General features: G+C 31.5%; 1 protein-coding gene across 1 annotated transcript; it reads right to left on the bottom strand.

Annotated features, from left to right (window-relative positions):
- On the bottom strand, positions 1-25,535 carry LOC134715261 (antiviral innate immune response receptor RIG-I-like). The gene is made up of 18 exons (XM_063577325.1): positions 25,320-25,535; positions 23,783-23,905; positions 22,993-23,316; positions 22,241-22,378; positions 21,275-21,409; positions 20,036-20,377; positions 19,290-19,406; positions 18,535-18,828; positions 10,679-10,860; positions 10,237-10,421; positions 7,952-8,147; positions 7,368-7,530; positions 6,316-6,411; positions 4,652-4,812; positions 4,000-4,138; positions 3,168-3,407; positions 2,096-2,263; positions 1-1,484 (listed from the first exon to the last, which is right to left on the bottom strand). The coding sequence occupies exons 1-18, from the start codon at positions 25,462-25,464 to the stop codon at positions 850-852; spliced, it is 3,783 nt and encodes a 1,260-aa protein (XP_063433395.1). The 5' UTR covers positions 25,465-25,535; the 3' UTR covers positions 1-849.
- Positions 25,536-26,640: the final 1,105 nt, after the last annotated feature.

Here is a 26,640-nt window from a genome sequence, read left to right as displayed (position 1 = left end):
GAGTCCAAATCTAAAAGTATTCGTATTCTTTCAATTTTCATTCTCAAAAACAAACCACAATGGGGCCACAGACAAATACACTTGATCAATACAAGTACAAGTACAACGTACAAGTTATTTTAAGTGCACATTCAAGCGTATACATACATTGAGTTGTAAGATATTACTATGATAGATTAACTTGAATTTAAGTAAAACAATTGTATTATCTATTTTCACACGAACTCCTTTCTTGTCGAATATGGCACATTTTTTTAGAAACGTATTTTTTTCAAAGGCAAACAAGTTATTGTATGACTGTTGTGAAACAAATTAAAACAATGTATACACTTTTTGTAATATTTCTTGTAAGACCATACCAATAAATAACTAATCAATAGCAGGGATAATAATGGTAAAACCTACTCGTTAATAAATCACTATAATAAAGTTACAACTTCTATCCAAATATTCAACATTATATTCATCAAAGACTCAAATCTTTGAATGCGCTTTGAAAAGACTTAACTTCATTCAAAACAAACGTAACATATGTGTTTCGTTAAATAATTCAAATAAGGATGTACGTTGTTTTCCTCTTTATTTGATAAACTTCCATCGGTTATAGTTTGTAACCTGGATTTGTTTCGAACAGCGGTATACTACTGTTGCCTTTATTCTCTCTATCGACTTATGACTTTTAAATAGCGGTATATTACTGTTGTCTTTATTGATTGGCAATAAATACCAGAGGAAAATTCAAACGCATAAATCGAAAATAAAGTGATAAAGCCATGGCTAAAATGGAATAAGACTTACAGACTAACAATAGTTCATAAAACACAACATAGACAAACGAAAACAGTCTATTTACTCTTGAACATAGGGTTGACCTTGTAATCTGAACTCCAAATCCGCGTCAAGCATTGGATCTGGACAAAACGGCACGCTTTTCCATCGCTTGTACACATTTGTTTTACCAGCACTGTCAGCCACTAGGAAGTTATCAATTTTAAGAACAGGAAATTCTGCTCCTTGGTGAATAGTCACATTCCCAAGCTCTTTTCCACAATTCTTACATTTGACCTTACCTACACCACATGTAGTGTAGGCATCAATACGTTTGGCTTCTGATTTTTCAGTGGTTATACAGTCTCTGACATCGTCGTTTATAACAGCGTGATGGGCATCCTGGATCTTCTTTATATCCGATGATATACATATATAGCTACTACACTTTCCACATCGTAATACGAATTCTGAATTTCGTTTTGTTCCTCTCTTTCTAGACAATTTTTCCAGATCTCTTTTCTTTTTCTCGGACCTTTGAATCTTTTCAACCTCCTCTAAGAACTGTACTTTATTTCGACACAGTTTTTGTTGGACTTTCTGTATGGCTTCGTTCATTTTTGTCTCTCTCATTAAATTGATTTCCTCTTTTTCTGCAGTTCCTCTCTTTTCACTAGCTACTACAACCATTCTACTCCCTTCAGCTCTTCCTCTACCTAACAGAATGAAAGAAAATATTCAATAAGTCAATACTTCCTAAAAGACTTTTATTGTTATGTTCCTTTTACATTTTGTGAAAAAAAGATACTGACTAAAAGTAAGACCATATATACATATATAATAAAGCGACCGTAGTTTATCGATGTTCAAATCCCAGAGATCAATAAGAAAGAGACAAATTAAGGTAACACAAAATCTGCGGGAATCGGATGAACTGTGAAATGAACGAGACTGTTTGCTTCTACAGGGCAATCGTCACCCCAATGAAAATTCACTGAGTAAACACTTCACAATCGGGAACTAAGTTATGTCATTTTGTTAAGCTAATAGATTAGATTCTGGTAACAGTCAAAGACAATTATCTATAACAATAGGAAATTTGCATCTTTTAACTTCTATTTTATAAATACGAAATCAGAATTGGATATATATCATAACCTGTAATTACATATTTTAACAGGTTTTCTAATGTTGAAACACTTTTAAATGGTTCTATTTCGCGTTTATTCAGTTAATTCAAAAAAATATTCAAAATTCAAAAAACAAGTAGGTCTATTACATCAACTATTTTACATCAAATTATCTTGATCCATTTGAAGACAATTACCTCTAGCTTGTACCATGGCTATTTCGTTTGTTACATGATCATATCTGATGACTAAGTTACACGTCTGTATATCTAGTCCCTCCTCCGCTACAGATGTTGCAAGAATAATTTTATGTTCTCCAGTTCTAAACTTTTTAAGGATACAATCTTGTTCCATCTTGGTCATACCTATGTTAAATTCATAAAAATATATTATGATTCAATTTATAATATGTTATCTCTAAAATAACACTTTGTAGCACATGTTGAATATGGGCTTAAAAGAAATTCATTACTAAAAAAAGTACTGGTTCACGTCAATGATTTTTTTTTTTATAAATAACCTAATGTTTTCCAAATTTATCAAAAGGCAATTATATAGAATATTATTTTTGAATTCCAAGTAACTAAATTTTATAACTACTTCATTAATCGTGCATTACAAAAACTAAAAGAAATGAAAGTCTTTACCTAAAATTAAATTTTAACTCAAAACAGAAATGCTTACAATCAATTTGGAGGTTCTGTAAAGTATTTTTTTAAAACGTGTATAATTTTGACTTTTAGAAAGAAACAAATTCAGAATCTGTTTCTGGTGTTTATTAAAGGTTTGTGTGCGTGTGTGGATAATTACAAATGAATAACTTCGAAAATGGTATCTTCTTCGTCGGTTCTTGAAACTTATTAAAGCACTGTGATATTTTTAAATAGTTGCAATTTCATTCTTGTTATCATATATTTTGTCCTCCATTGCTCTTCAATTTTGTTTTTATTTGGCTTTTTTAATCTTTTTTTATTCGAGCGTCTGTTATGAGTCTTTTATAGACGATTCGCGCGTCCGGTGCGAATGCAAAATGTCAATCCTGAAATACGTGATGAGTTTATTTTCAAAGTAAATTGGTGTTTGAGATCTTTGAGGTTCTGCATTTTGCTGGAGAAAAGAAACTCATTAAAAATACCAGATTTATTATCACTTGATATCATTTAGAGTTCAAACAAAGTGTATTCTGTAAATGTTGGTCCTGTTATCATTTGTTTTCTTCTACTATGCATTCAACAATACATATAATTACTCTGATTACAATCAACTAACCTCCCTTCTCTCCACTAGCTTGAGTACCAACAAATTTAACAGGATTTAAACAACTTAAACCATCTGTATCTTTCATCCAGTTTTCAATTGCCTGGACAAGTTCTCTGGTTTTTATGAAAATGATCACCCTAGAATCTGGCTTTTCTTTGTAAAGCTTGAATATTATATCTTTCAATGCTTCCAACTTTGGGTTAATGTGATTAACATTTCCAACACATGCTGTTAATACTCGATTTCCTTCTGTAAACGTAAAATGTATACAAACGTCATAAATATGTACTCTTTGCAAAGCTCACAAACCGATACCCACGTGCCACAAAATGAATGATAGAATGTGATAACGAAAGAGGTGCATGTTGTCATTTTTGTAAAAATACTGCGATAGTTTCAGTTAATTCTAATAAAGTATTTTTTGAAGTTTTGCGTTATATGATAAATCATTAAACAACACTACAAATGTGATTATTTTAAAATGGAAATATAACTCCATTCAACGAATAACAAACGAATTGATCTTCGATAAAACAGTGGAAATGTCATTGAAAATTCTTGGCTTATAATGTACCGAACCCGCATTTAGCCAACATGAGTAGCATTCGAATCAAAATAATTGTAAATCAAATCGATAACAAAGCATCAGAGCATTTATAAAAACAATGCATTATGCCATATCCTGTTTATGATGAAAACATTCTACCTAGCTTTAAACTTATTCCATGGATGAATTTGAAAGCAACTATGTGCTATCTGAATTAACATGATGAGAACACAATTTTTAATTCCAGATTATTGTAATGCTACGCATATTAGTATCAGAACCTTAATTTCTTACTCTGATATATTTTCAGCATTTTGTCATCTGTAGCATCTGGTTTCAGTCCTTCATTTATACGTTTGAGATACTGCTCAAGATATAGCATTGCATCTTCCACACGTGCATCTTCATATATAATCAAGACTTTGTTATAAACCTTAAAAATAAAATCTGGGTGTAAAAATAAATGAAAATGAATAAAGACAGACAGATTGAAACAAACGGACTGTGGGATCTCCCAATTAAATTAGATTATGTGCGACGCCGTAGAAGAATTTACTGTTATGCCTGTATCATCATTCATTCTATTCAAGATTAAAATCGAGGATGAGACGTCGTCTAGTAAATTAACTAGTTTGAACGCTTCCACGATTTCCAGGTCACAAGTATATAAGATTATTCTTTACTCCTTCAGATTTCGTGCTCGAAAGACAAACTCGGGCGTTGTTTTTTCTTTTTGAATTCTGAGTACGGTAATCGTTTATAAATATTCAAAGGTAGATCTGGAATATATTTTGATAAATTGTATCAAAAAGCAAAAACGAAATCAGTACAAAAAATACAAGAGAATTGAAGCAAGCATTTTATAAATTAATAAATTTTATCCCATTCTTCATGTATTTATAGTTATATTTTTTGTTAATTTTAATGAATATTTCCATTTACACACATCTAGATAAAGTCTACAGGTTTCAAAGTATCGTCGTGCATCTTGGTGGTTGATTTTTGCCGTTTCTCTCCATAGTTTGCTTATCCACTGCGTGTAAGGGTCTGATCCTTTGTCCGCAGGTCCTTTCAATATACTCCCATTGTTAGGCAGAAAAGATGCATCTTGTGAAAATAAGAAAAGTAAGATAAACTTTCTTTATACCATATAAGACAAGGCACATATACAAATGTTCAAGTAAAACCAGCGGAAATCCTATGAAATACTGTTGTAAACTATTTGAGCAAAAAGGGCTTTCGAATGTTAACATCTAATAATATGAAGAAGTAAACAGGCAAAAACTGATGACATTGACATTGATGGCATTTAACATTTGATCACATGAACTTACAGAGGTTCGGGATCAGGTATGCTTCAAGTAAAGCGTTTTCTGCTTCACATGCCGTACTTTCTTAACAAATCACCACTCAGAAAAAAATTGAAAATCGTCGTGATTATATAAGACATTATAGAAACAAATACAAATCATATGTTCTGTTAATTCCAGATCTTAAACTGCGAAAACGTGTTTGTAATGAAAAAAGAAGTAACCTTGTCGTAAAGGTCAACTAGTTCGTGATTGTGATCTTTCAAGGGTCGACTTCATTCGTTATTCCTCATTTTCTATGAGGACAGCTTTTGTGTATGGAATACCTTCTGTTTAATGATGTTGATGAGTATGAACATGTACGAGCGTCACTGATCTATTGAGATATGTAAACAAGTTTCGGTAGTATCAATTATCGTCATCTCTTTTGAATATGCTAGAACTGTGTGTTATTATATAACAGGATATTATCGATATATTCTAAAGTAAAACTATAAACATTTTCCAAGATGTGTTTTCTCTTTGTCCTTAGGAAGGATTAGTGTGAATTCTGCATCGTATTGATACAACACCAAGTCGGCCAGGGATACACAAATCAATTACTACGCATTGTTACATTGGCAAATTAAAACGATGTCATGGCAAGGAAAATGATGACAAAAATACAAACCGTGCATTTAACACTGCACTGAAAGTACTCTTGCGTAAATTATTATTTACTACGAGAAAATCTCCACAAAAGATATTCTGGATTTTTTTTAATATCCTATCAAAGTTAAAATGATAACACCAAAACAGGTGCTACAAAAACGTTGCAAAATAAAAGTTTTAAGATAAGATCGAAAACTGCTTCCCATCGAAATGAGGGTACCTACCTCAAAAATATCTATACAAATTCTCGCATCTCAATGCCGTTACTTTTGGAAAATGTTTGGTAGCCCACAGTGTTTTAAAGCATAATCTGTTGGTTCTTCACATATGATTATATATACAGTAGACTTCCTTTTTATGAAACAAAGTGTGACTATTTATTTTAAATCTGTCGATTGTCAAAAGACAAATGGTAAGATGATTTTGCAAAGGGGGATTGAATTGAATTACTCGTACTCTATCTGGTCTTCGTGGTTTTAAAGAGTCGAAATAACTTGGATGTTACCGTTATATGTCAACGTTCGCCTTCAACAATTAGTAAAACCCACATAGTATAGTCAGCAATTGTTTTGATTGAGGTTTTGTATTGCGTGCCATTTCTTAAATTATATAAGATGCATTTACATTTGTCATTACGTTTACTACTTACATGAAGAGTCAATCATAAATGATTCGATATTAGCCATCATTGTAACAAGTGTTTCCCCAAAATAATTTTTCTTCCTTTCTCCAGTGGATATTGTTTCTAAGCAAAAACAGTGAATAATAAATAATGTACTATCTTAGTTTAATACGCAGTATTTTCGTAACAATTTATTCTTAGTGTATTATTTTGTATTCCTATTTTTTAGATGAGATATTACCAAATGCAAAATGCACTTTTGTTATTTTAAATATTATATTACATTAGCATTTAAAAATATTTTCATCCGGGAACATCTATTGAACGATATGTTGGATATTTACCATAATATTCAATGATTACCAAGGATATGGAACCAAAAGATTACTGTTCTCCTGTAGCACAAATTTAATTTTCAATTTAAATTCACAAACAGAAAACCCTGACCGTTTTTGGCACAACTTTTTGATATGTTGGTCCTCGATGCTGTTCAATTTTGTACTTGAAATTTTGAAATTGTTGCCTTTTGTTGGCTGTTGTTCGTGTGTTTCTTTGTCAATTGTGTTCTCCAATATATTTACATTGTAGTCATGTGGTGTTGTGTTGTCATTTTGATGTTATATTTCACATGGCCATAAAGGTGAGAGGGTTGGCATGCCACAAAACCAGGTTCAACCCACCATTTTTTCCTTTGAAAATGTCCTGTACCAAGACAGGAATATTGCCATTGTTATATTATAGTTCGTTTCTGTGTGTGTTACATTTTAACGTTGTGTCGTTTGTTTTCTCTTATTTTTTAGTGTAAATTCACATTGCTATAAGACGTGTCACGGTACTTGTCTATCCGAAATTCATGTATTTTGTTATTTGATATTCTCGTGGGATTGTGTTGTGTCGTTCTTCTCCTCTTATATTTAATGCCTTTCCCTCGGTTTTAGTTTTTTACCCCAACTTTGTTTTTTTGTCGATGGATTTATGAGTTTTGAACAGCGGTATACTACTGTTGCCTTTATTTACCAAAAATGTTTTCCTAGTTACTAGATATTTGTGATATTTATTACTTCATTAAATTGTCGTACCTTGTTCGGCAACAATGACGTGTTCTGTTAGTTCTGGTAAACATTCATTTACTGTTGAAATTACTTCAGCATCCAAGTTTGCCATCATCTTTTGGATGTGATTTTGTGCCATCACCTCTGTGTTAGCTCTCCCCACACCTACTGACGCAGTTAACCCAACCACCTACGAAAAAAGGTTTCAAATGCCTGTTATTGCGCTGTACGATGTTATTTTGAATGCGAAAGTGTATGTAAAGTGCGTTTTTTTCTAAACTAGTTTACCTGATATCGCTAAATGTAAAACAAAAAATCGAAAAATAAAAATAAAATTATCTTCGCGAGCACTATTTCGTAATTTATGATATTATTTGTTACATAAAATGTCCTAAAAAGTATTGTGTTGTATTACAGGTGACGTTAATGATAACTCTGAAGAAAAAGAAAATCCTTATGTTCAAACTTGTGAGAATTCGTCCAATGTATACAGAGAAGGTGTTAATTAATAGCAACATTACAAAATTATAAAGTTATAACAATGGTAAAGGTGAAGGCTTCATTGTACTTGGACAACTGTTTATAACAAAATGTGTTTATAAGACACTTACTAAGGGTAATTTCTGTCTATCAACACTTTCATCAAGTTTGAGATCCAAGTATCCATGCATTATCTGTGCATAAGCATGGCTTGCGTTTGCATGATGACATTCATCAAAAACCATCAATGTGAAGTCCTCGACTTTAATTTCGTCATTCTTCAAAGCATTAACTACCAATTGTGCAGTGACAACTAAGATATCCCTTCTGGATTCAAAATAAATGTCAAATACATTATCCTATTCTAAAAATAGTTTGTTTCAAAGAAAGCTAAAACTGGTGCTTCGTATTGCAGGGTATTTTTCGATTCAACTATCAGAACAAAATCTGAACAAAATGATACTCAAACTCAAAATGAATTAAGGTATGCCTTTCTTCGGGAAACAACCAAAACCATAATGACCTAAAAGGAAATTAGAATAGATTCGAATAGATGATGATTAAAATTCTGAAAAAGTTTCAATAATTTGTGACTAGGGTTTTTGGATACAAATACCCAAAGTTAGTCTATAATTTGTATAGGGAAACTTACAAATGTTTCAGGTTAAAAATGAATTAGAAGATGCACAGATGGTTTAAATGGTGCTGATAGTGTCATCACATTCTGATTTGAAAAGAATTATATACTGTAGTGTACTGATATGACATGACAAAGTCTCGAAAAGACATTCAAATAAAATCAAAAACTAAAATATTCAAAACTTCATCATGTGCGTTACAATCTGTGAAAGTTTCACCAGGAGCGAATACAAAAGTGGGAAGGAAGAACGGATAGATGGGCAGGCAAATGAATGAATTGTAAAAAAAAAACGTCTCAATATACAGGCTTATTATCACAAAAAATGAGGCTGGTGATAAAGTCTAACACTGCCAAACATTTTAACAGTCTTAAAAGGAAAATAACAAAAGGGAAATTCTGTAAACAAATTGCAAAATCAACAGCTCAAACACATCAAACGAATGGATGACAACTGTCATATACCTGACTTATATTGATGTATAATGTATGTAAAATAATTGTTATATCAGGTTGCACTATAAATAAAATTATATATATATTGAGCACATAAAACCAAAAAAGATTCAAAGTGAGACTTGTCTATATGTAAATATCTCAACTAAGCTTGACTCTACCAGAATTCAACCCGATTTATTATTTAAGGTGGTATGGGAGTCTAAAATAAAAATGATAGAATTTGTTCATACTTTGTCAAAATGTAGTATCTATTGATACATGTTCAAAAATATTATAAAAATGATAGGTCACCGTGCATCAAGCTACAGGTTGTGATAAAATGACTAATTTTGTATGGAAACAACATTTTGTGAATAGAAACTAAACAAAATGATAGAATTGTAAAATAAATTAGGAACAGATTGCTTTCATACAATACTTTGAAAATATCAAAAGAAAAGATAGGGTCACCGTACGTTTTTTCAGACTTAAAGACAAAATAGGAAAATTTCATAAAGAGTCCTTCAGAAAATGCACTGTTTTAGAGTTACCTCCCCTCAAATTGCAAATTTGAAAATATTAAAAAAACAACCAAAAACAATCTACACTTGTAAAAATATTAATATTTATAAGTAATATTCTTATAAATTGATTCTTTTAAATGAGAATTCACATTAAAAACCTGAATTCCTGCATCAAATTTTGCTAACTTGATAGAAAATATGGACCTTAGATTCTCTGTTTTTTACAATCCAAGATGGCGAAAGACACCCATACCACCTTAATGGCATATGCATCATATTCCAGACAAGTATAAGACCATGTTATTTGAAGTAAAGAAAAATCGTAAGAAAAAAAGAGAGCACGAAACAGAAAATTTGTGATGAATCCTCTAATACCAGCGATAATTTTCATGTAATCTTTTCTAAATATATAAAATCATGATTATGGTGCACTTAGTAATCCCTCATTGATTTATGAAAGAACAGGAATGAGTCCATAGTACACTATTATATTTAGTTGACCGTAAAATAGGGGTCAAAACTATAATTTGCCAATAACCTAGAAAAATCATATCACAGATGAACGAACGAAAGGAACCCCAAAGCATAAAGCATAATGCCAATAAATGGGATATGAAAATATGAAAACTACAGTGTATACAACCACGAAAGGAGTAATTAATTCTAACTAGAGATGCAAATTTCATGTGATTAATTTTATATTTCTTTGAATATGCATTATTGCACCTAGTCTAAGCTATTTTGAGAAAACTTTATTTTCCCAAACTGAAAGAGTACTCCGTGTTATTTGTTAAACTAAATGATCAAGTATACATACTTATTTAACCATGAAGATAATGATTTTGGTATCTTCGCGTCTCTCTGTATTTCCCCAGTGATTAGTTTTACACGGTAGTTTGATAGATACTTTTTACATTTATCAGCCTGTTGTTTGGCGAGGGCACTTTGCTCTACTAAGAACACAACTTTAGGAAATCTGTCAGTAGTTTTATCCATATGATCCTAAAAACATATCGTTAAAATATGTCAATGTTGTCTATTGACCAATATCAAAAGTTTCAAAACATATTCTAAAAACAAGACTAATATAATTAATATCTCGAATACAAAAAATGTCATGACAAACAAAGTTATTGAAGTCTTTTATTGCACTAGCAACACGTATAAAAGTATATTTTAACACCAAACTTTTGTTATAAACACTATGTGTCTTTAAATAACCAAATAACAAATTTTAAGCTAAATCATTTCTAAATCACCTGTATTATTTTAAGTGCTACATATGTCTTTCCACTTCCAGTAGGTGCCACAATTATGCAGTTCTTGTGGTCTAATGCAGGTTTCGCCAACTCCATTTGATACCCTCTTAGGCGAAGTTCTTCTTTCACTATCTCATTATCAGTGTCGGAATCTGGATCGTCATTTCCAACTGCATCATATGCTGTTAAAATTATGAAAAAAATAATACAGGCATTTAAATCACAGAAATTGTTTATATAAACCTACAATAGATTGAACTATAAAAGACAAAATTACATGCCCCAAAAAAATCGAAATGGTGGCTTTCTTAGTTACGGACTGGTAGAACGTGGAATCTAACCCCTCAAAATATTTGTCAACGTCCAATGAAAATTATCGTTGCAAACTAATTGCATTAGAATGAACTATAATAATCAAACCAAATGAAATTTATTTGATGACCCCAAATATGAACATGGTGCTGAGGATAACCGGTGATAAATTATGACCAAATATTTTGACAAAGATCTATCCGGTTATTGGATCAGAAATTAGTTGTTTCAAATCTACCTTGCTGTTTGATATAAGAACCAAATGTAGATTCAGTTTGGCAGGACTTGAATTTTGACTAAGAACAACAGACTCAAAGACAAAGGACACGACGTGTCTGTCAAATACTTCACAGTTAAATGCCAATTACTACTAAGCTATTATAAATAAATCATGTTTCCCCAAGACCAAAGACAAAGTGAGAATAACTGTTTAACATAGATGTACATTTTTGGTTATATACTAATTTATCAATAACAAGATCAATGTTAGCTCGCTCTTAAAGTGCCATATTATAAGCCTCGTATCTTTTTGTTACCCAAACATCTATAGAAATACATGTACATGTTAGACCAATATGATAGTGTAAGAGGCATGAGAAAGTAACTCTTTTCCTAACGAACTACTTGGCTGTTTTCCCATAAATAAAGATTAACATAAAATTGGGCAAATCAGTTTTAATATACTTAAATGAACTCATTCATATTGTGTTTGTATATTATTGGTTGATCGTTAAAAAAATGTGTTCAACTGATTTCTCTGTTGGACTATTTACTATAAAAACATTCGCCGCATGAAATTTCACCGAAATGCAAGCTTCTTTAATAGTCAACAGTTTTCGTTCTGATTAAAATGTTTAATTTCAGTTTTTCCAGATGTGTGATAGTCTCTTTGTTATTTTTTTCTTTCTTTTTAATCATAAAATAGTTTATTCTGTATATTAATGTCGGAATGAATTAAAACAGGCACTAGACGAGTCTTTACACTTTGGTTTATGAATTACATAACACTTCTAAGGAAGATTAGACAGGTCAATTGTGGAATTTTCCAACACAATTGTCAATAATCAAAATTAATGAGAAAAGAAAACAGGATTTAGTTGTTTGACTGGCACATACAGAATTTGGCGGGGTTAAACATGTTGACAAACGCTCTTCTCTCCCTATCTAAGACGGCAGTGGTGCACCAGTACAAGATCAGAATGAGCAGTAAACAATATTGTCAGAAATAGTATTGCTGATAATTTTTTTCATCAGAGTTTCTCTCTATCTTAAATTTTGCCCAAATCATAAAATGGGCATAAACTTGTCATTAAAGAACAAGTAACTGCTACAAACAAAACTAAATGGTTTCGGAAAATTTGAAAAAGTGTAATCTATCTTTATACACTTTTAAATAAAGATCAAAATATCACCGAGACAAATTAATGAAAAAAGAAAACATAATTTAGTTGTCTGAATGGCACATACAGAATTTGGCGGGGTTAAACATGTTTACAAACGCTCTTCGCTCCTTATCTAAGCCGGCAGTGGTGTACCAGTACAATATCAGAATAAGCAGTAAACAATCTTGTCAGAAATAGTATTGCTGATTATTTTTCTCATCACAGTTTATCTCTATCTGTAATTTTGCCCAAAACATAAAATGGGCATATAACTTTTCATTAAAGAATAAGTTAATGCTACAAACAAAACTAAATGGTTGCGGAAAATTAGAAAAAGTGTAATCTATCCTTATATGTTAATAGACAGACACGTAACTTATTGGTAAAAATCGTCACTAAAGAACACTAACTCTTATAAGTAGTCTTAAATAGTTTGTAGGTCAAGTCTTGCTGACCACGTTTTCCATTTTACAACAGGTTGTTGTTCAAAATGAGAAGCAGAACAATACAAATAATAAAACAAATCGTCATTAAATAATAATAGCTCCTACAAGGACATTTCAGCCAGTAGACATATATTTGTAGACCTTGTCTTGGTAATCAATTTTACTTATTTCAGTTTCTATCTATCTCCTCCCAATTTTTCGGATATAGACAAAAACGCAATACAAAACAGGTAAAATCATGTAATGTCAACCGTTTGCAGGAACTGAATTTCTATTTTTCTGCGCATAGACCGTCATTTATTTTGCCACGCTTCATTGGATATAATCATGCAGCATGACATGGTCGACTCTATAAATGTGTTTCACATTATATTTTTTTTCTTTCTTGCTCATGTGAATATTTTTTTATGTTTTATTTAATGTTTTGTTTCAGTTGTATATAAAAATTGCTGACTATATGTTGGGGACATGCTATTATGTAGCATAATAAGAAATTAAAATCAGCACATGGCACTGTTGTGTGGGTGTATAGTTCTAAACTTTAGTTTGTTTTTTGTTGGCTATACGAGATTGTGGTTATGAGTATGGAGTTGAGTAGTCTTTAGTAATTTTAGCAGAAGTAATCAAATTGTAACAACTCTGAAATTGAGTCGTTCTAATGTTGACTTATTTGTATATCTTATCTTGCTGATAAGTTTGAATCATACTTAGTTAGTAATAGTCCCAGATCTATCTATATAGTGTTTCAGTTGTTGGGCAAAAATATTGGTAAAAATAAAACTTAAAGGGCAAAAACTCCAATTAGTGGTCTTCTAACGATTTCAACAATGTAGCTTATCTGAAAGCCCTTGTTATGCTAATAATTATTGCTAACTTAAGTTTCTATCTATCTATTTCATTTTTTCAGATATCAGGCATATAAGATCAGATATAAGAAAAAAATTGATTTAAGGTCAATTATATAACTCACACGAAATTGACAATGACGAATTACATTAAGATCATGTTGTCACAGTGGATAAATGGACTAAAATTGATTTTGAGACTTTTCGGCCATTTTGTAAAAGATTTTGTAAAATTACTGTTTTGTTATATTTGCAATATTTCACGAAGGGATTTTGTTTATTTTATTGTGCAAGATATAAGTCAAGTTAAGAAGATTAAGCTAATCTAATTTCATGTTTTAATTTGTTTTTCAATTAGCAACATTTTACTTCAAATGATTCGTTTATGACAAGCCAAGAGTTTAATTCCCTACATAAGTCTGTGTGTTCTATTGTTAATTATTATCTATGTGTTTAAACCCTTAATTGAATTTCCTCACTCATTTAGAGAAATATTTGTCAAGTCTATTCAAGTAGTTTTTGGTTTGTTATATAAACTATGTTGTTATTTTGATGTGGCAGATTGGATTTAGTATTGCACTGAGCAGTTCCAACTCTGTACATTTGTATTCCATGCTGAACTTATTACGTACTGTTTATTGTGTGTGTGTGGTTCCAGGCCAACACATTTCCCAGTCACAGATACACCCAAAATCCATTTGTGACATTTGGTGATCCATGCTAAACGAAAGGACCGTAAACATGTACCAGAACCAACCCAGACCTTTTCTACCACTATTTGGACATTTTCGTTAAATCTACTCAAAGCACGGGGTCGTGCTTCAGTGGGAGAAGATGCATGTTTTCACAGTGGATAAATGGACTAAAATTGATTTTGAGACTTTTCGGACATTTTGTAAAAGATTTTGTAAAATTACTGTTTTGTTATATTTGCAATATTTCACGAAGGGATTTTGTTTATTTTATTGTGCAAGATATAAGTCAAGTTAAGAAGATTAAGCTAATCTAATTTCATGTTTTAATTTGTTTTTCAATTAGCAACATTTTACTTCAAATGATCTATTATTCGTTTATGACAAGCCAAGAGTTTAATTCCCTACATAAGTCTGTATGTTCTATTGTTAATTATTATCTATGTGTTTAAACCCTTAATTGAATTTTCTCACTCATTTAGAGAAATATTTGTCAAGTGTATTCAAGTAGTTTTTGGTTTGTTATATAAACTATGTTGTTATTTTGATGTGGCAGATTGGATTTAGTATTCCAACTCTGTACATTTGTATTCCATGCTGAACTTATTAAATCATACATCGCACTAAACAGAGTCGTCTTTTGTTTCAAGAGCTAGTCCCATAGTCAGAGTCCGTGCAGACTTGTCGTACTGTTTATTGTGTGTGTGTGGTTCCAGGCCAACACATTTCCCAGTCACAGATACACCCAGAATCTATTTGTGACAATGTCTCGTTGATATTTTTATTGTTTTAAAAGTCTCTGCCTATATAACATAATTTTCGGTAATATTCAAAATGCGTCTTTCAATGGCAATAACTCCTAGAAGACGTTGTCTGACAGTTTTGATGTAGTCTGAAAATATGTAGACATAATTATTTTGAACATTTCATAACTGTCAGATTTTCTCTTTTGAAAGCAGCTTTCAAGATAATAGACACAGTCCCATGTTATTTCTATGTTGTATTTTAGCCATGTCAGCATGTTAGTTTGCAAGCGAGATCATCGAACACATTTTCTAACTAAATACTGCAATAATGTTTGTTGAAAAGTTTTACTAAATTTCGCAGAGTAACACCAGAGAAGTGTTTGAAACGATGGAGGACGAATGGACGCCAATTGATGAGTTTTTGGGCCAGGTGAGTAAAAACAAATACCATTGTGCAAATTATATTGTTATGTTTTTATTTATTCACTTAACATACTTTAAAGTTTATTTTTAAATACAATATAATTATGTAAATATGATATGTAGTAAGTTCTATCAGTCCTGTACACCTTATTTCAAAAGTTGAACAGCATTTAACTCTGGAACATATTCAAGAATTTTTGAAAATACTTCTTTCACATTGTTCCACTTAGTTTTATCTAAAGAAATTCCCTTCCTCGTTGCCTCAAGTTTGGTTTTACCATGTGGGATCCAGTAGTGTCTTAGATCAACTGTTTTATACAAAGGATCCACTGTTGCATATAAACTACCGCCTAAATCAATCACATGCTTGGATTCCAAAGAACAAGTTAGACATTGCTCAATCAACGCATCCAACGTTTTGTAACAATCCTCAAGTTTCAACCATCTCTGTAAAGTAAATGCCACACCTTTCTTGGAAGGATATAAACTTTCTTCAGATTTGTAAAACTGTCGGATATGTATCAGTAAAGCACCTCTAAATACATTCACAGTGACATAACAGTCACCTCCAAGATGAAACATACATCTCTGCTGTCCGGTTGGTACGGACGTGTTAGACGTACAAGACATTTCAAAATCATTCTTTGTGCTCATTTTTTCGGTTGGAACTGAAAAAAACATTGTCTGACGGAAATTATACCACTTAAGATATGGAACAGGAATTGTTAACCTTTATAACGATAATCATGATTGCATCGCTGTTTTTTTTTTGTTCAGTGCAGCAGCAAAAAAGTTTCATTCTTATTCGAAATGACCTACACTAAGCTCTCTTAACTAAAAGCCGTTTTTGCTATTGTTATTTTGTCATTCGTCAGTTGCTGTTATCTTTTCGTATATATAAATATATATACTTTCGTATATATAAATATATATACAACTCGTCTAGACATCAAGCCAACAATGTTAGATCTGTAAATTTGCTTTTGCAAATTTTTTGTTCTTTCCTCGCCAGGATTCGAACCTATGCTACTGAGATATCGTGACACCAAATCGCCTGCACTGTAGCCGTCCCGCTAGTCCACACGGCCACCGGATCTTAATAAAAATGAAGCTTGTGGTGGCCAGGTGTTACTTTTCCACGTCAGTTTTAATCGAACGGCGTACTACAGAACATGATTAATTTTTTCTAAATCATTTTCTGTGACCGTCTCTTGCATTAATTTGTAGGCTCCTTTGCTATAGATAATTTAGCTGATCTGTGAGAATAACATCTTCATGCCTTATATATCATGTACAATCAACTGATTACTCTCTTCAATCATAAAAGAGTAGTTTTGCTAGTTGATGAATTTTACTGAAGTTTTATGACTTAAACTGGTATATAATAGTACAACAAACATGTCAATTTTCAAAATTGGTACTTCGTGACTATTCTTAATTACATGTAGAATAAGGCACTATGCATCAACCGTCTTTTAACTGTTTTTACTTTCTGCGTGTCATTTTTACTCTAAAATATTTTTACTGAAAATTAGTATTTATATTCTGGTAGAAATCAAAATTAAGGGAAAGCATCCGAATGATAAAAAAAAACAATCATATAAACGGAAGGAAAGTATATTTCCTTATGTTGATCACAAAAAAAAGTCAAATTAATTTTCAATAGTTGCATACAAAAAAGAAAAAATACAAAAAATACTGAACTCCGTGGAAAATTCAAAAAGTAAATCCCTAATCAACTGGCTAAATCAAAAGTCCAAACACATCAAACGAATTAAAACAACTGTCATATTCCTGACTTAATTTTTTAATGTACAAATCGTGCATTTAACCTGGTTTACTAACTAGCTAAACCTCTCACTTACGACATTCTTATATAATTCCATTTTATTGACAACGATGTGTTACCAAAACAAACAGACATAATATCCACTTTTTCATCTGATGAGTTAAGCCTTTTCAACTGATTTTTATAGTTCGTTCTTATGTTGTACTGTTATACCACTGTCCCAGGTTAGGGGAGGGTTTGGATCCCTATAACATGTTTAACCCCGCCACAATATTTATGTATGTGCCTGTCCCAAGTCAGGAGCCTGTAAATTCAGTGGTTGTCGTTTGTTTATTTGTTACATATTTGTTTTTCGTTCATTTTTTTTACATGAATAAGGCCGTTAGTTTTCTCGTTTCAATTGTTTTAAATTGTCTTATCAGGGCCTTTTATAGCTGACTATGCGGTATGGGCATTGCTCATTGTTGAAGGCCGTACGGTGACCTATAATTGTTAATGTCTGTGTTATATTGGTCTTTTGTGGATAGCTGTCTCATTGGCAATCATACCACATCTTCTTTTATATATAATAGACACAAATGTCACAAAAAAGGAGCACAACAGTCAACATTGTGTTATTATCTTTAAATTTCTTTAAAACCAAATAAATAGATTAACAAACATTAACCATGGCAAGATAACAAAATGACAGGATGTTTAAGAACATAGCCACGTCATACGTACGAAAGAAACACAAACAGGCATATTAACAAAGCACATTAGCAAATCAACTTATTGCTCAGACACAAGTGACGTTTTACAAAGTCTGAGTAGTTGCTTCGTGCTCCTGAATACCGAATAAATTTTGAAATGTATATTCCATAACAATATCCAATATGCAGGTGAATGAAGGTAGTATATTGCTTCTAAGGTTTGGGAAATTGCAAGCGAATATGTTTTAAAATATTCGTTGCGACAAATTATCTGATGCAACTATTAAAGCAACAACATTCGTTCTAAATATAAAAAAAGAAGATGTAGTATGATTGCCAATGAGACAACTCTTCACAAGAGACCAAAATAACATATCAACTTACTACTTTAGATCACCGAATGGAATAGATATCAAAAAAAGGATTTTCAAATTTAATAAGCAATTCAGCCATAGCATGACACGATTAAAATAACAGAATCCAATTTTTTTTAAATGAGAAAAATCAATCAAATTTGGTGAAAACTTACGAGATCCAGATATATTGTTCACTTTTTCAGGGCGAACTTCCATTGCTATATCCTTTTTCACATTATTAACAAAAAGCGAGTCCAGCACAATATTATCAGTATCAGTTGGCGATTCTGTGTCTTCTTCTGACAGCTTGTTGTATTTTTCGTCATCTTTTTTCTTTGCAAAAAGTTTCTCCTTTGTAATTTCATCATCTTGATTCAAATTGAAGTTTGTCGAAGTCTGCTGACTAACGTGATCTACTGTCTGTGGAGCACTCAAATTATCAACTGATATGTGAGGTTGCTCTGTAACTGTAAAAACAAAAGCAAATGTAAGTATTTCAGCATCATAAAACTTGTGAAACCTTTATCAATATCGCCTTCACTTTTTGCTAAAGAAATACGTTATATCTTCTGAAAATTCAAGCTGCATAATATTTTTTTTTTAATACGTTTGTTACAATTTGAGTCTATTTTTTTCTGAAATTTCTTTAAAAAAAAAGACATTATGATTTTATGAATATGTCAAATACCAATAGTTTTGCTTTCAGTTATTTTGTTTTAAATTTCCAGAAAAAACATTTTCAGTTTCTCACATTATGTGTGTAGCTCTAGTGTTTCCTGACAAGGGTTATTCAGTGAGTTTTACTTAACTCTATCCAAAAATATAAGATAGTGGAAGTTAGATTAAGTTAAACAGTGGCTGCCTTAACAAAAAATAAACCGAAAAGACACTTTGATTAAAACAAATCGAATTCTGAGTTTTATGTTACCAGACATGTAGTGTTCTTGAGTGTCAAACTCCATATTATTCTTTTCTGGTTCTGTTGGTTCAACTATCTTATCTACATCCATGTTGTCAGATAGGACAGAACTTTGAGCTTTCAGTTCTGTAAAAGATACAGAGGTAAAGATAATCAAGAACAGTAAAGAATAGAGAAAATTAAATGTTGTTCATCACACATTTTATTTTTATCTATGTATTTCTTTCCTTGATTTTTTTAAATTTTAGCTAGAATCAATAATGAGTATTTGCATGAAATATGTAAAAGAAGGACCAAAATCGGAAAATACAGTTAATAAAAAAAGTAAACACTACTCTACCACTTGCTTGATTTGTTAAGACATTGAATAAATGGGGGGAAAATAACTCACAGAAACTATGAATAATGTAAAATGATAAATGTTTATGAATCTACAAAGTACAGAAAATAAAACAAACAGGAAACGGTCTGTATATTATAATACAGTTGTGTCGAAGATTATTCAAATTTGCTAGCAGAATACGTTATTATCTGGTATACTTTGGCTTAGAACAGTTAGGCTTGCAGATTTGTTTAATGTTGTGACACCTTTTATTCCCCTTAAGTTAAAAATCAATTTATTGAAATCATGCATATTTAATGGTCGTCTAAATTACTTTATATTTCTTTAAGGAAATGAGCGATAGAGTTCAGTGTACATATTGTACATTTCCTTAAACAGATATCTGAACAATTTGAAATAGATATTTGCTTACTTTCATACTTCTCTGAGTCTATAACTTCAACAACATGAGCCGAACCATTTTCATAAAGAATTTTCATGAAATCTGGATACCAGGTGTTTGGTTTTCGCTTTGGAAGAAACGTCAGAAGCAGAAACACAGCTGCATTTTCACTAACATTTCTACACATCTGAGCTACCTCTTGTGAATCAGTATCAGTTATTATAGACTTTTGTCTGAGATAGGGTAAAATTTCAAGTGGTCTTAAATTTTCGGACAATGTCTTCTCGAACAAATTTATCAAATTTTCCCAAATGTGGGTATCTTCATATTTTACGAAATCGCCTTCGATGAATTCATTTACCCATCCATAGTCTGAAAAGAAAAAAATATGATCAGACATTTTACCTTGGGATTTCAATTTAGTTGAAATAGACTACCAGGTACCTTACTTGTTTTTCCTAACAATATCTTAATTTACTTGGTCTGTGTTCAAATGGGTTTTTTTTTCAAAGTATTTTTTTTCTTTTCTACTTTACCATTATGATCTTAGGTTTAACGATTTGAATGCAGGCCTTTTTCGAGGATTGTTACTATCATTATCTCCATGTTACTTCGCTCTAATTACTTTTCTAATCTAATTCAACCCCTCAGCTTGAGATGCATATCGCTTGAATTATGTGTGTTTGGTTTTTTAGGGAAAAGAATGTCGATATGAAAACAAAGGATAATCATCTGATCCGATCCTCAAAAATCATTCTTGTACAGGTAGAAACGATGAAGAACATATATTTTTACCTGTATAAATGAAATCAAGCAAACCTAGAAAAATCAAATTGCACGGGTTCGTTTTCTATTTATATCTATATTTATGTTTATGTCGCTTACATGACCATCAGATGTCGTCAATACTAAAATACACACGAAGCGAAAATAAATAATACCGAGCTCTTGTCCTGTTAATTGTTTATTCTATACTTTTTTTTATAATTTGGATACATGTTGTACATGTTATAAATCAAATATGAGAATTCGAGTCAAATTGGAGAACATGAAATTGACAAGTAGTGCCCCTCTAATAACTTAAGAAAGAAAAAAAATCAAACTAAAATAGGTGCACTTTTTACACGATGTATAATCAAGTTGCTCCTCTTTTTTTTTTGGCTTACGTGTAGCATTGTTGTGTTAAAACACTTTTAAATAGGAACGATTGGGAAGAAAATGTTAGGGAGGGGGGTATGTGTATGGGGGTCGAGGTTAATAAATTCTTGCCATCTTCAATCAATGCTTGTTTGAACATTTGCCATTTCCCTTCATACTCTTTGTGGTCTAAAATTTCCAGTAATTTCTCCATTGCACGTTGTGGCGAATCCATTCTCTCAAGAGATCTAATGGACTTTTTTTCATCTGGAATTAAAACTTACGTTATATTAAAGAGATGAACATGTGGACATATAATTAGTTATTCTAACTGTTTCAAACTAACATCAAGCACACCTGTATTACTTTACTTTTCCAAATAATTCGTTTTGACACATATTCTTTAGAAGAGTACAAGCCCTCATTGAACAAAACTTCTTTAGATTTGAAGTCTATATTTCGCACGAATTGGTATCATTTTGTATCCATTGCCCAGCAGAGCAGACGTACTAGAAACTGGATATTCATGCGTTCAATATTCCTAGGTATTGTATATGCACTCCAAACTCGTTGACCTCATAAAAGAGAACTCGAAAATTTAACCTTTCAAGATATTTAAACATTGTCAGATAAAAAAAATAGGATAATTGAACATAAAAACTAATGATCCCTCATTTTCAGTCTACCGGGACAATATCTCAAATACATTACCAAAACTATGATAAAATATCACTTATAATCGACTGGCCTGAGACTACGACTAAATACGCATTTTACTGTGGATTCGTTCATTTTAGTAGGTACCAATTTTTGTGGATTTAGGAGACCTTGCATGTTCGTGGATATTAAATTTCGTGGTTTTGCGAAACTCTGCACAGAAGCCTATATAAAATATGTCATTCGTTGAACATTTAACTTCGTGGTTCACTAGTACCCAAAAATACACGAAAATAAATCGGTATACAACGAATATAAATAAATCCAAAGTATCAACTTCGTTGCTTATACATTTTCTATCTAATTTTTGCTCTTTAGATTTTTACTAGTTTGATTATCACAGTTAATTTAGTTATACCTGATTTTTCCCAAAACACATACCCATATTGAAAATAAGTCCTAAATTAGTCAATAAACCAGATGGTGTCACATTCTTTACAATTTGTCCGTGGCATAACTCCATAATTAACTTCCTCCAATGATCATCCAAGTTTACGTCTAACAAAGCATCACAAGCGCCTGTAAATAAAGACAGCAAAGTTCCTTATAATGTATTGCCTTTTGTACGATAATACACAATAAATATGTTATCAAAAACTCTATTAAAAGTACCTCGACAATTAATTCTGGACAGAAACATGCATAAATATGTTGCTAATAAATATAAAAAGTATGATAATTCTGTCCACTTTCGATTTCAGATGAATAGACATGAGTGTTCGTCAAGCAATTATTATCCTCACAGAAAGCTTCACTGGATATAATGATCAGTTTCTATGTCTTGTTATAAATGATAAATTTCGCTTCCAATAATGTTTGGTATTAATCGTACCTTAACTTAACGTTATTCGAGGAACATTTTCACTGTGGTCATTATCACGGTAGAAATATGTAGGTTTTTTCTTTGGCAAATTATTAACTTTTTTAAGGTAAATATTCATCTGATGGTTGAAAGTTAAATTTAAACATAGCCTTTATAAAATTTGGTTGGGTTTATGAACGCACTTGCCTCATCGACAAGCTGTCTCTGAAACCTTTAGACTCATAATCACCATATCATACAAAAAACCTTTACTAAGTCAAATGTTTCTTGTGTCCATGACTTAATTTCTTATTATTTCAAAGAACTTGACCTTTAATATCCGGGTCAATCTTTCCTGCAATTTCTTCCATTCCAATCCCAATCATGCAATCAAGAAATTCTTTGAACCAGGACTGAGGATGAGGTCTGACAACTCTGTCTATCAACACAATTAATGCTGCTATGTCGTCTCTATCACATTCTTCACTTATATCCTGTATATCTTGTTCAGTCAACAATTCGTGGCTTCCTAGAGCTTCTAATAATGGCTTTGTTTCTATATTTTCCTCTTTAAGGACACCGACAATTTTTCGCAAATCTGTATCAACAGTAGGATCATACTTCTTCAAAAGTATGTCTGGGGCGAAGGTGAAGTCTGTGAATAAGTTAAATTGTATATTAACTGAAGAACAAAGATATTGATTTAAATCGCAAGACATTTAACCTTTCTTTTGATTTATTGATTTTTGCAGGAGCAGAGAGCATTGCTAGCCATCGAGTTAGAGAGTTCAAATTCGAAATATAGTCCGAGTTCGACCGCAAGTTTCAGTTAAGTTCGAGAGTTGGATTTGTTATATGAGTTTGGATCACGTTATAGTTTCTAAACTTGTGACTCGAACTTGAAATTAAGATTGCAGAGTTCTGTTAGTGCTGTATTTGTGAACATCCACCATGTCTTTTTTTAATCATTTATTTGAACTATCAATACAGCAATGCGCTTAGTATGCCGTGGTAATGCAATCAACTCGATATCTTCTATTTCATTTCAAGTGATATCAACTGTGTAATGACAGTGAAACCGTGTTTAGTTGTATAAATTAGTATTTGTATAAGATATTTACCAAGATCCTGTTTTAAAACCTCGATAAATGTCTCCCAGCTATCATTTTGATCTACAATATTTAAAATATCCTGAATCTTCTTTTTCTCTGTGTTTTTGCTCTTTCTCAGTCGTTTAACTTCATCTACAAAAACTCTCTATCGTTTAATTTTGAATAAGATAGGAAACAGTAGCAATAAAATGAAAGTGAAAAATCAGTTCAAAAAAATGAACAAAATAAATATTGAGGTATACATCCCGCAGAGAAAGGGAAATTCAAATTGCAAAGAATACTGGAATTAAAATTAAAAAGAGAGAATCAGAGATGAATCAAAATATGTGAGCACTAAAAATATCCACGATCTTAAACACTTCCTTAAAAGTACCCATAAAATCAAACGATTATCTCTTTCAAATCAAATCTCATCTAGATGATTATTCTTGTAATTTAAAATGTGTATTCATGCATTATGATTTTTATCATATCAGGCAAAACGCAAAAAAAGAATAACAATCTGCATTAAAGAACAGTTGATCCAATAAAGAGTCGTCTGATTATGTCCTCCTGATATTTTAATTGTAGAATTTGCCTTGCTGACCATTTTTGCATTTTAAAGTTCCACTCTATCGGTGACAGCATTCATGATCATAGGCAAGAATGAAATAAAAAGGATAAAATTTGTCATTTGTCAGGGATAACTTCTTAAAGCATTTGAATTAGTGGTTCACCTGTACCCAAGAAACCCACGAAAGTTGGTAACCAACAAATACAATGAAATAATAATGAGTCGACCGTAAATCTAAAACATCTTACATTTTAAAATTCTTTGGATGACTTTCAACTTTGACACTAAAAATAGATTTTTGGAACCAACGAAAATCATGATGGAGAAACAAAACCTCTTGATTATTGAATATCTTAGATACCGTATCAGCTTGTTGTATAAATTAAACTTGGAATGCAGGTTGTTATTTTTTTATATTCTGTCACTTGTGTATTTTTTCATACTTAACTAACGTTGCCTTATTCTTTTTATCTGTGATAAATAAATACATATTTGGTTGCAATATGGTTTAAAGTTGATAAGGAAAATAAGGAAAGCTATGAAGATCAGAGGTCCTTTCAACAAAAATATATTCAATATGATATATATTGAACTGTTTATTTTTATTTTTATTTTTGTAACACGAGTCACTCAATTGATCTGTAACTAGTGATTAAAACATTATATTATTCACTGAATTTCCTGTAAATCTTATGATTCATATATGTTAACAAATAAGAAAGTAAAAGTAATGACAACTAGAGCGTGAATATGTGAGACAAAATAAATAAATGCATGACTATGTGTATTTATTATCAGGATTACATTTTAAGTAATAAAAAATGCATTAACAATGAATTTGAAAATAATAAACGTTTTGTCATTTTACGTTTTATTCTCAATTTGTTCAACCTGATAGTGTTTGCAAATCTAAAATTTACTTAATATTACTGAAATAAATTATATAAAACGGTAGGAAGTAAATGCATGCATTGACAAATATAAATTACATACCATCACCCAGAATCCGTTTTATCTTTGGTGACGATATCAGTTCTCCAAATTTTATGATTTCAGCCAGGAACGGAATAAAAACACCATCCATTTCTCTGGTATTGGAATTATGTAACGTAGTTGTAAATTTCCTGAAATCGAACATGGTATTACCCTTTTCTATAAATAGAATCCGATCGATGCCTAAATTAGATAACAAATTTCCGGACTATTTATACTCCCACCTCGAATAAAGGAATATAGATGTCCTTCCCTGTGTTCTGTCCGTCCGTCGTATTCTCGTCCAAACATAAAAGAGAACAGATAAGACATTAAGAGAACATTGAGCAGTGTTATTAACCACAAAACACAGGTTGAATCCGCGTTTTTTTGTAATTTTCTATTATAACAATATATATATGGTTGTTGATTGCTTTCAATCGATCCTTGTTAATTTATCGAGCAAACTATTTAATGTCTAAAAATGGCATAGGCTACGAATTCGATCAAAAAAATACGATGGTGCTGGTATTGCAAACATTAATAAATGAAGAAATAAGTTAACGGTATTTACCTTACGTTTTGTTGAAATGATTTGAAATTCAAAAAATCAACTAATTTAAATCCGTATGCACGCAACCTTTAGTTTGACCTTTTATGGCATGTTTCATCGTGTAAATTTCAGCATTTCCATTTCATTGAAAATAAAAGTACGTGTTTTAACATTGGATAATATAATAGATATGTTTACATCAGATGCCGGTAGTCTTTGGAGGTCATCTCTATGAATAATTTAGATGTCGTCTGGTATAAAATTAGATGTTCCCTATTGGAATTTGGACAACAAGGATAAAATAACTACCGAATGCTGATACATAACACCGAGCCCAAACAATGTTTTTTGCTTTATTTGGACTTTTAAAACAAATTGTAATGGGAGATTATTTTCTAAAAGGTTCAGAATAACATGGGTCTAGCTCTGTATATGATAGAACATGGTCGTTAAAAGATCATTTAACTATAAAATAAAAAAATTCAAAACAAATACTGTAAATCTGTACTTGGATTGAAAACAAATGCATGCATCTGATATTTCACCCAAAACAGATCTGGGATAATAATTGTTTATGACTTTAATTTTTAAACCACAAGTTATATTGTATTTTTGAAGATTTCATACGAAGATTTCGGACGAACCCCCACCCCCCCCCCCCCCCCCTTGAAAACAAATAAGCACTGTTAAAGTCAATGTTCTGTTCGAATTGTGACTGTTAAAGTCGAGTTTGTGAGTCCAACGAACCCCCCTTTGGAAATTCCTGGCTACGGGCCTGTACACTAATTC

This window comes from Mytilus trossulus, chromosome 4 (genome assembly GCF_036588685.1).
Source record: "Mytilus trossulus isolate FHL-02 chromosome 4, PNRI_Mtr1.1.1.hap1, whole genome shotgun sequence".
Lineage (NCBI taxonomy): Eukaryota > Metazoa > Mollusca > Bivalvia > Mytilida > Mytilidae > Mytilus > Mytilus trossulus.
Note: the sequence above shows the minus strand (reverse complement) of the source record. Positions and strands in the feature narration are given on the sequence as shown.

Coding starts and splice junctions, on each gene's coding strand:
- LOC134715261 (XM_063577325.1), bottom strand. CDS start 25,464: ATGTTCGATTTCAGGAAATTTACAACTACGTTACATAATTCCAATACC. Junction 10,422..10,678: donor TAGCACTTAAAATAATACAG/GTGATTTAGAAA, acceptor ATATGTTTTTAG/GATCATATGGATAAAACTAC. Junction 4,813..6,315: donor ATTTATGATTGACTCTTCAT/GTAAGTAGTAAA, acceptor TATTTTCACAAG/ATGCATCTTTTCTGCCTAAC.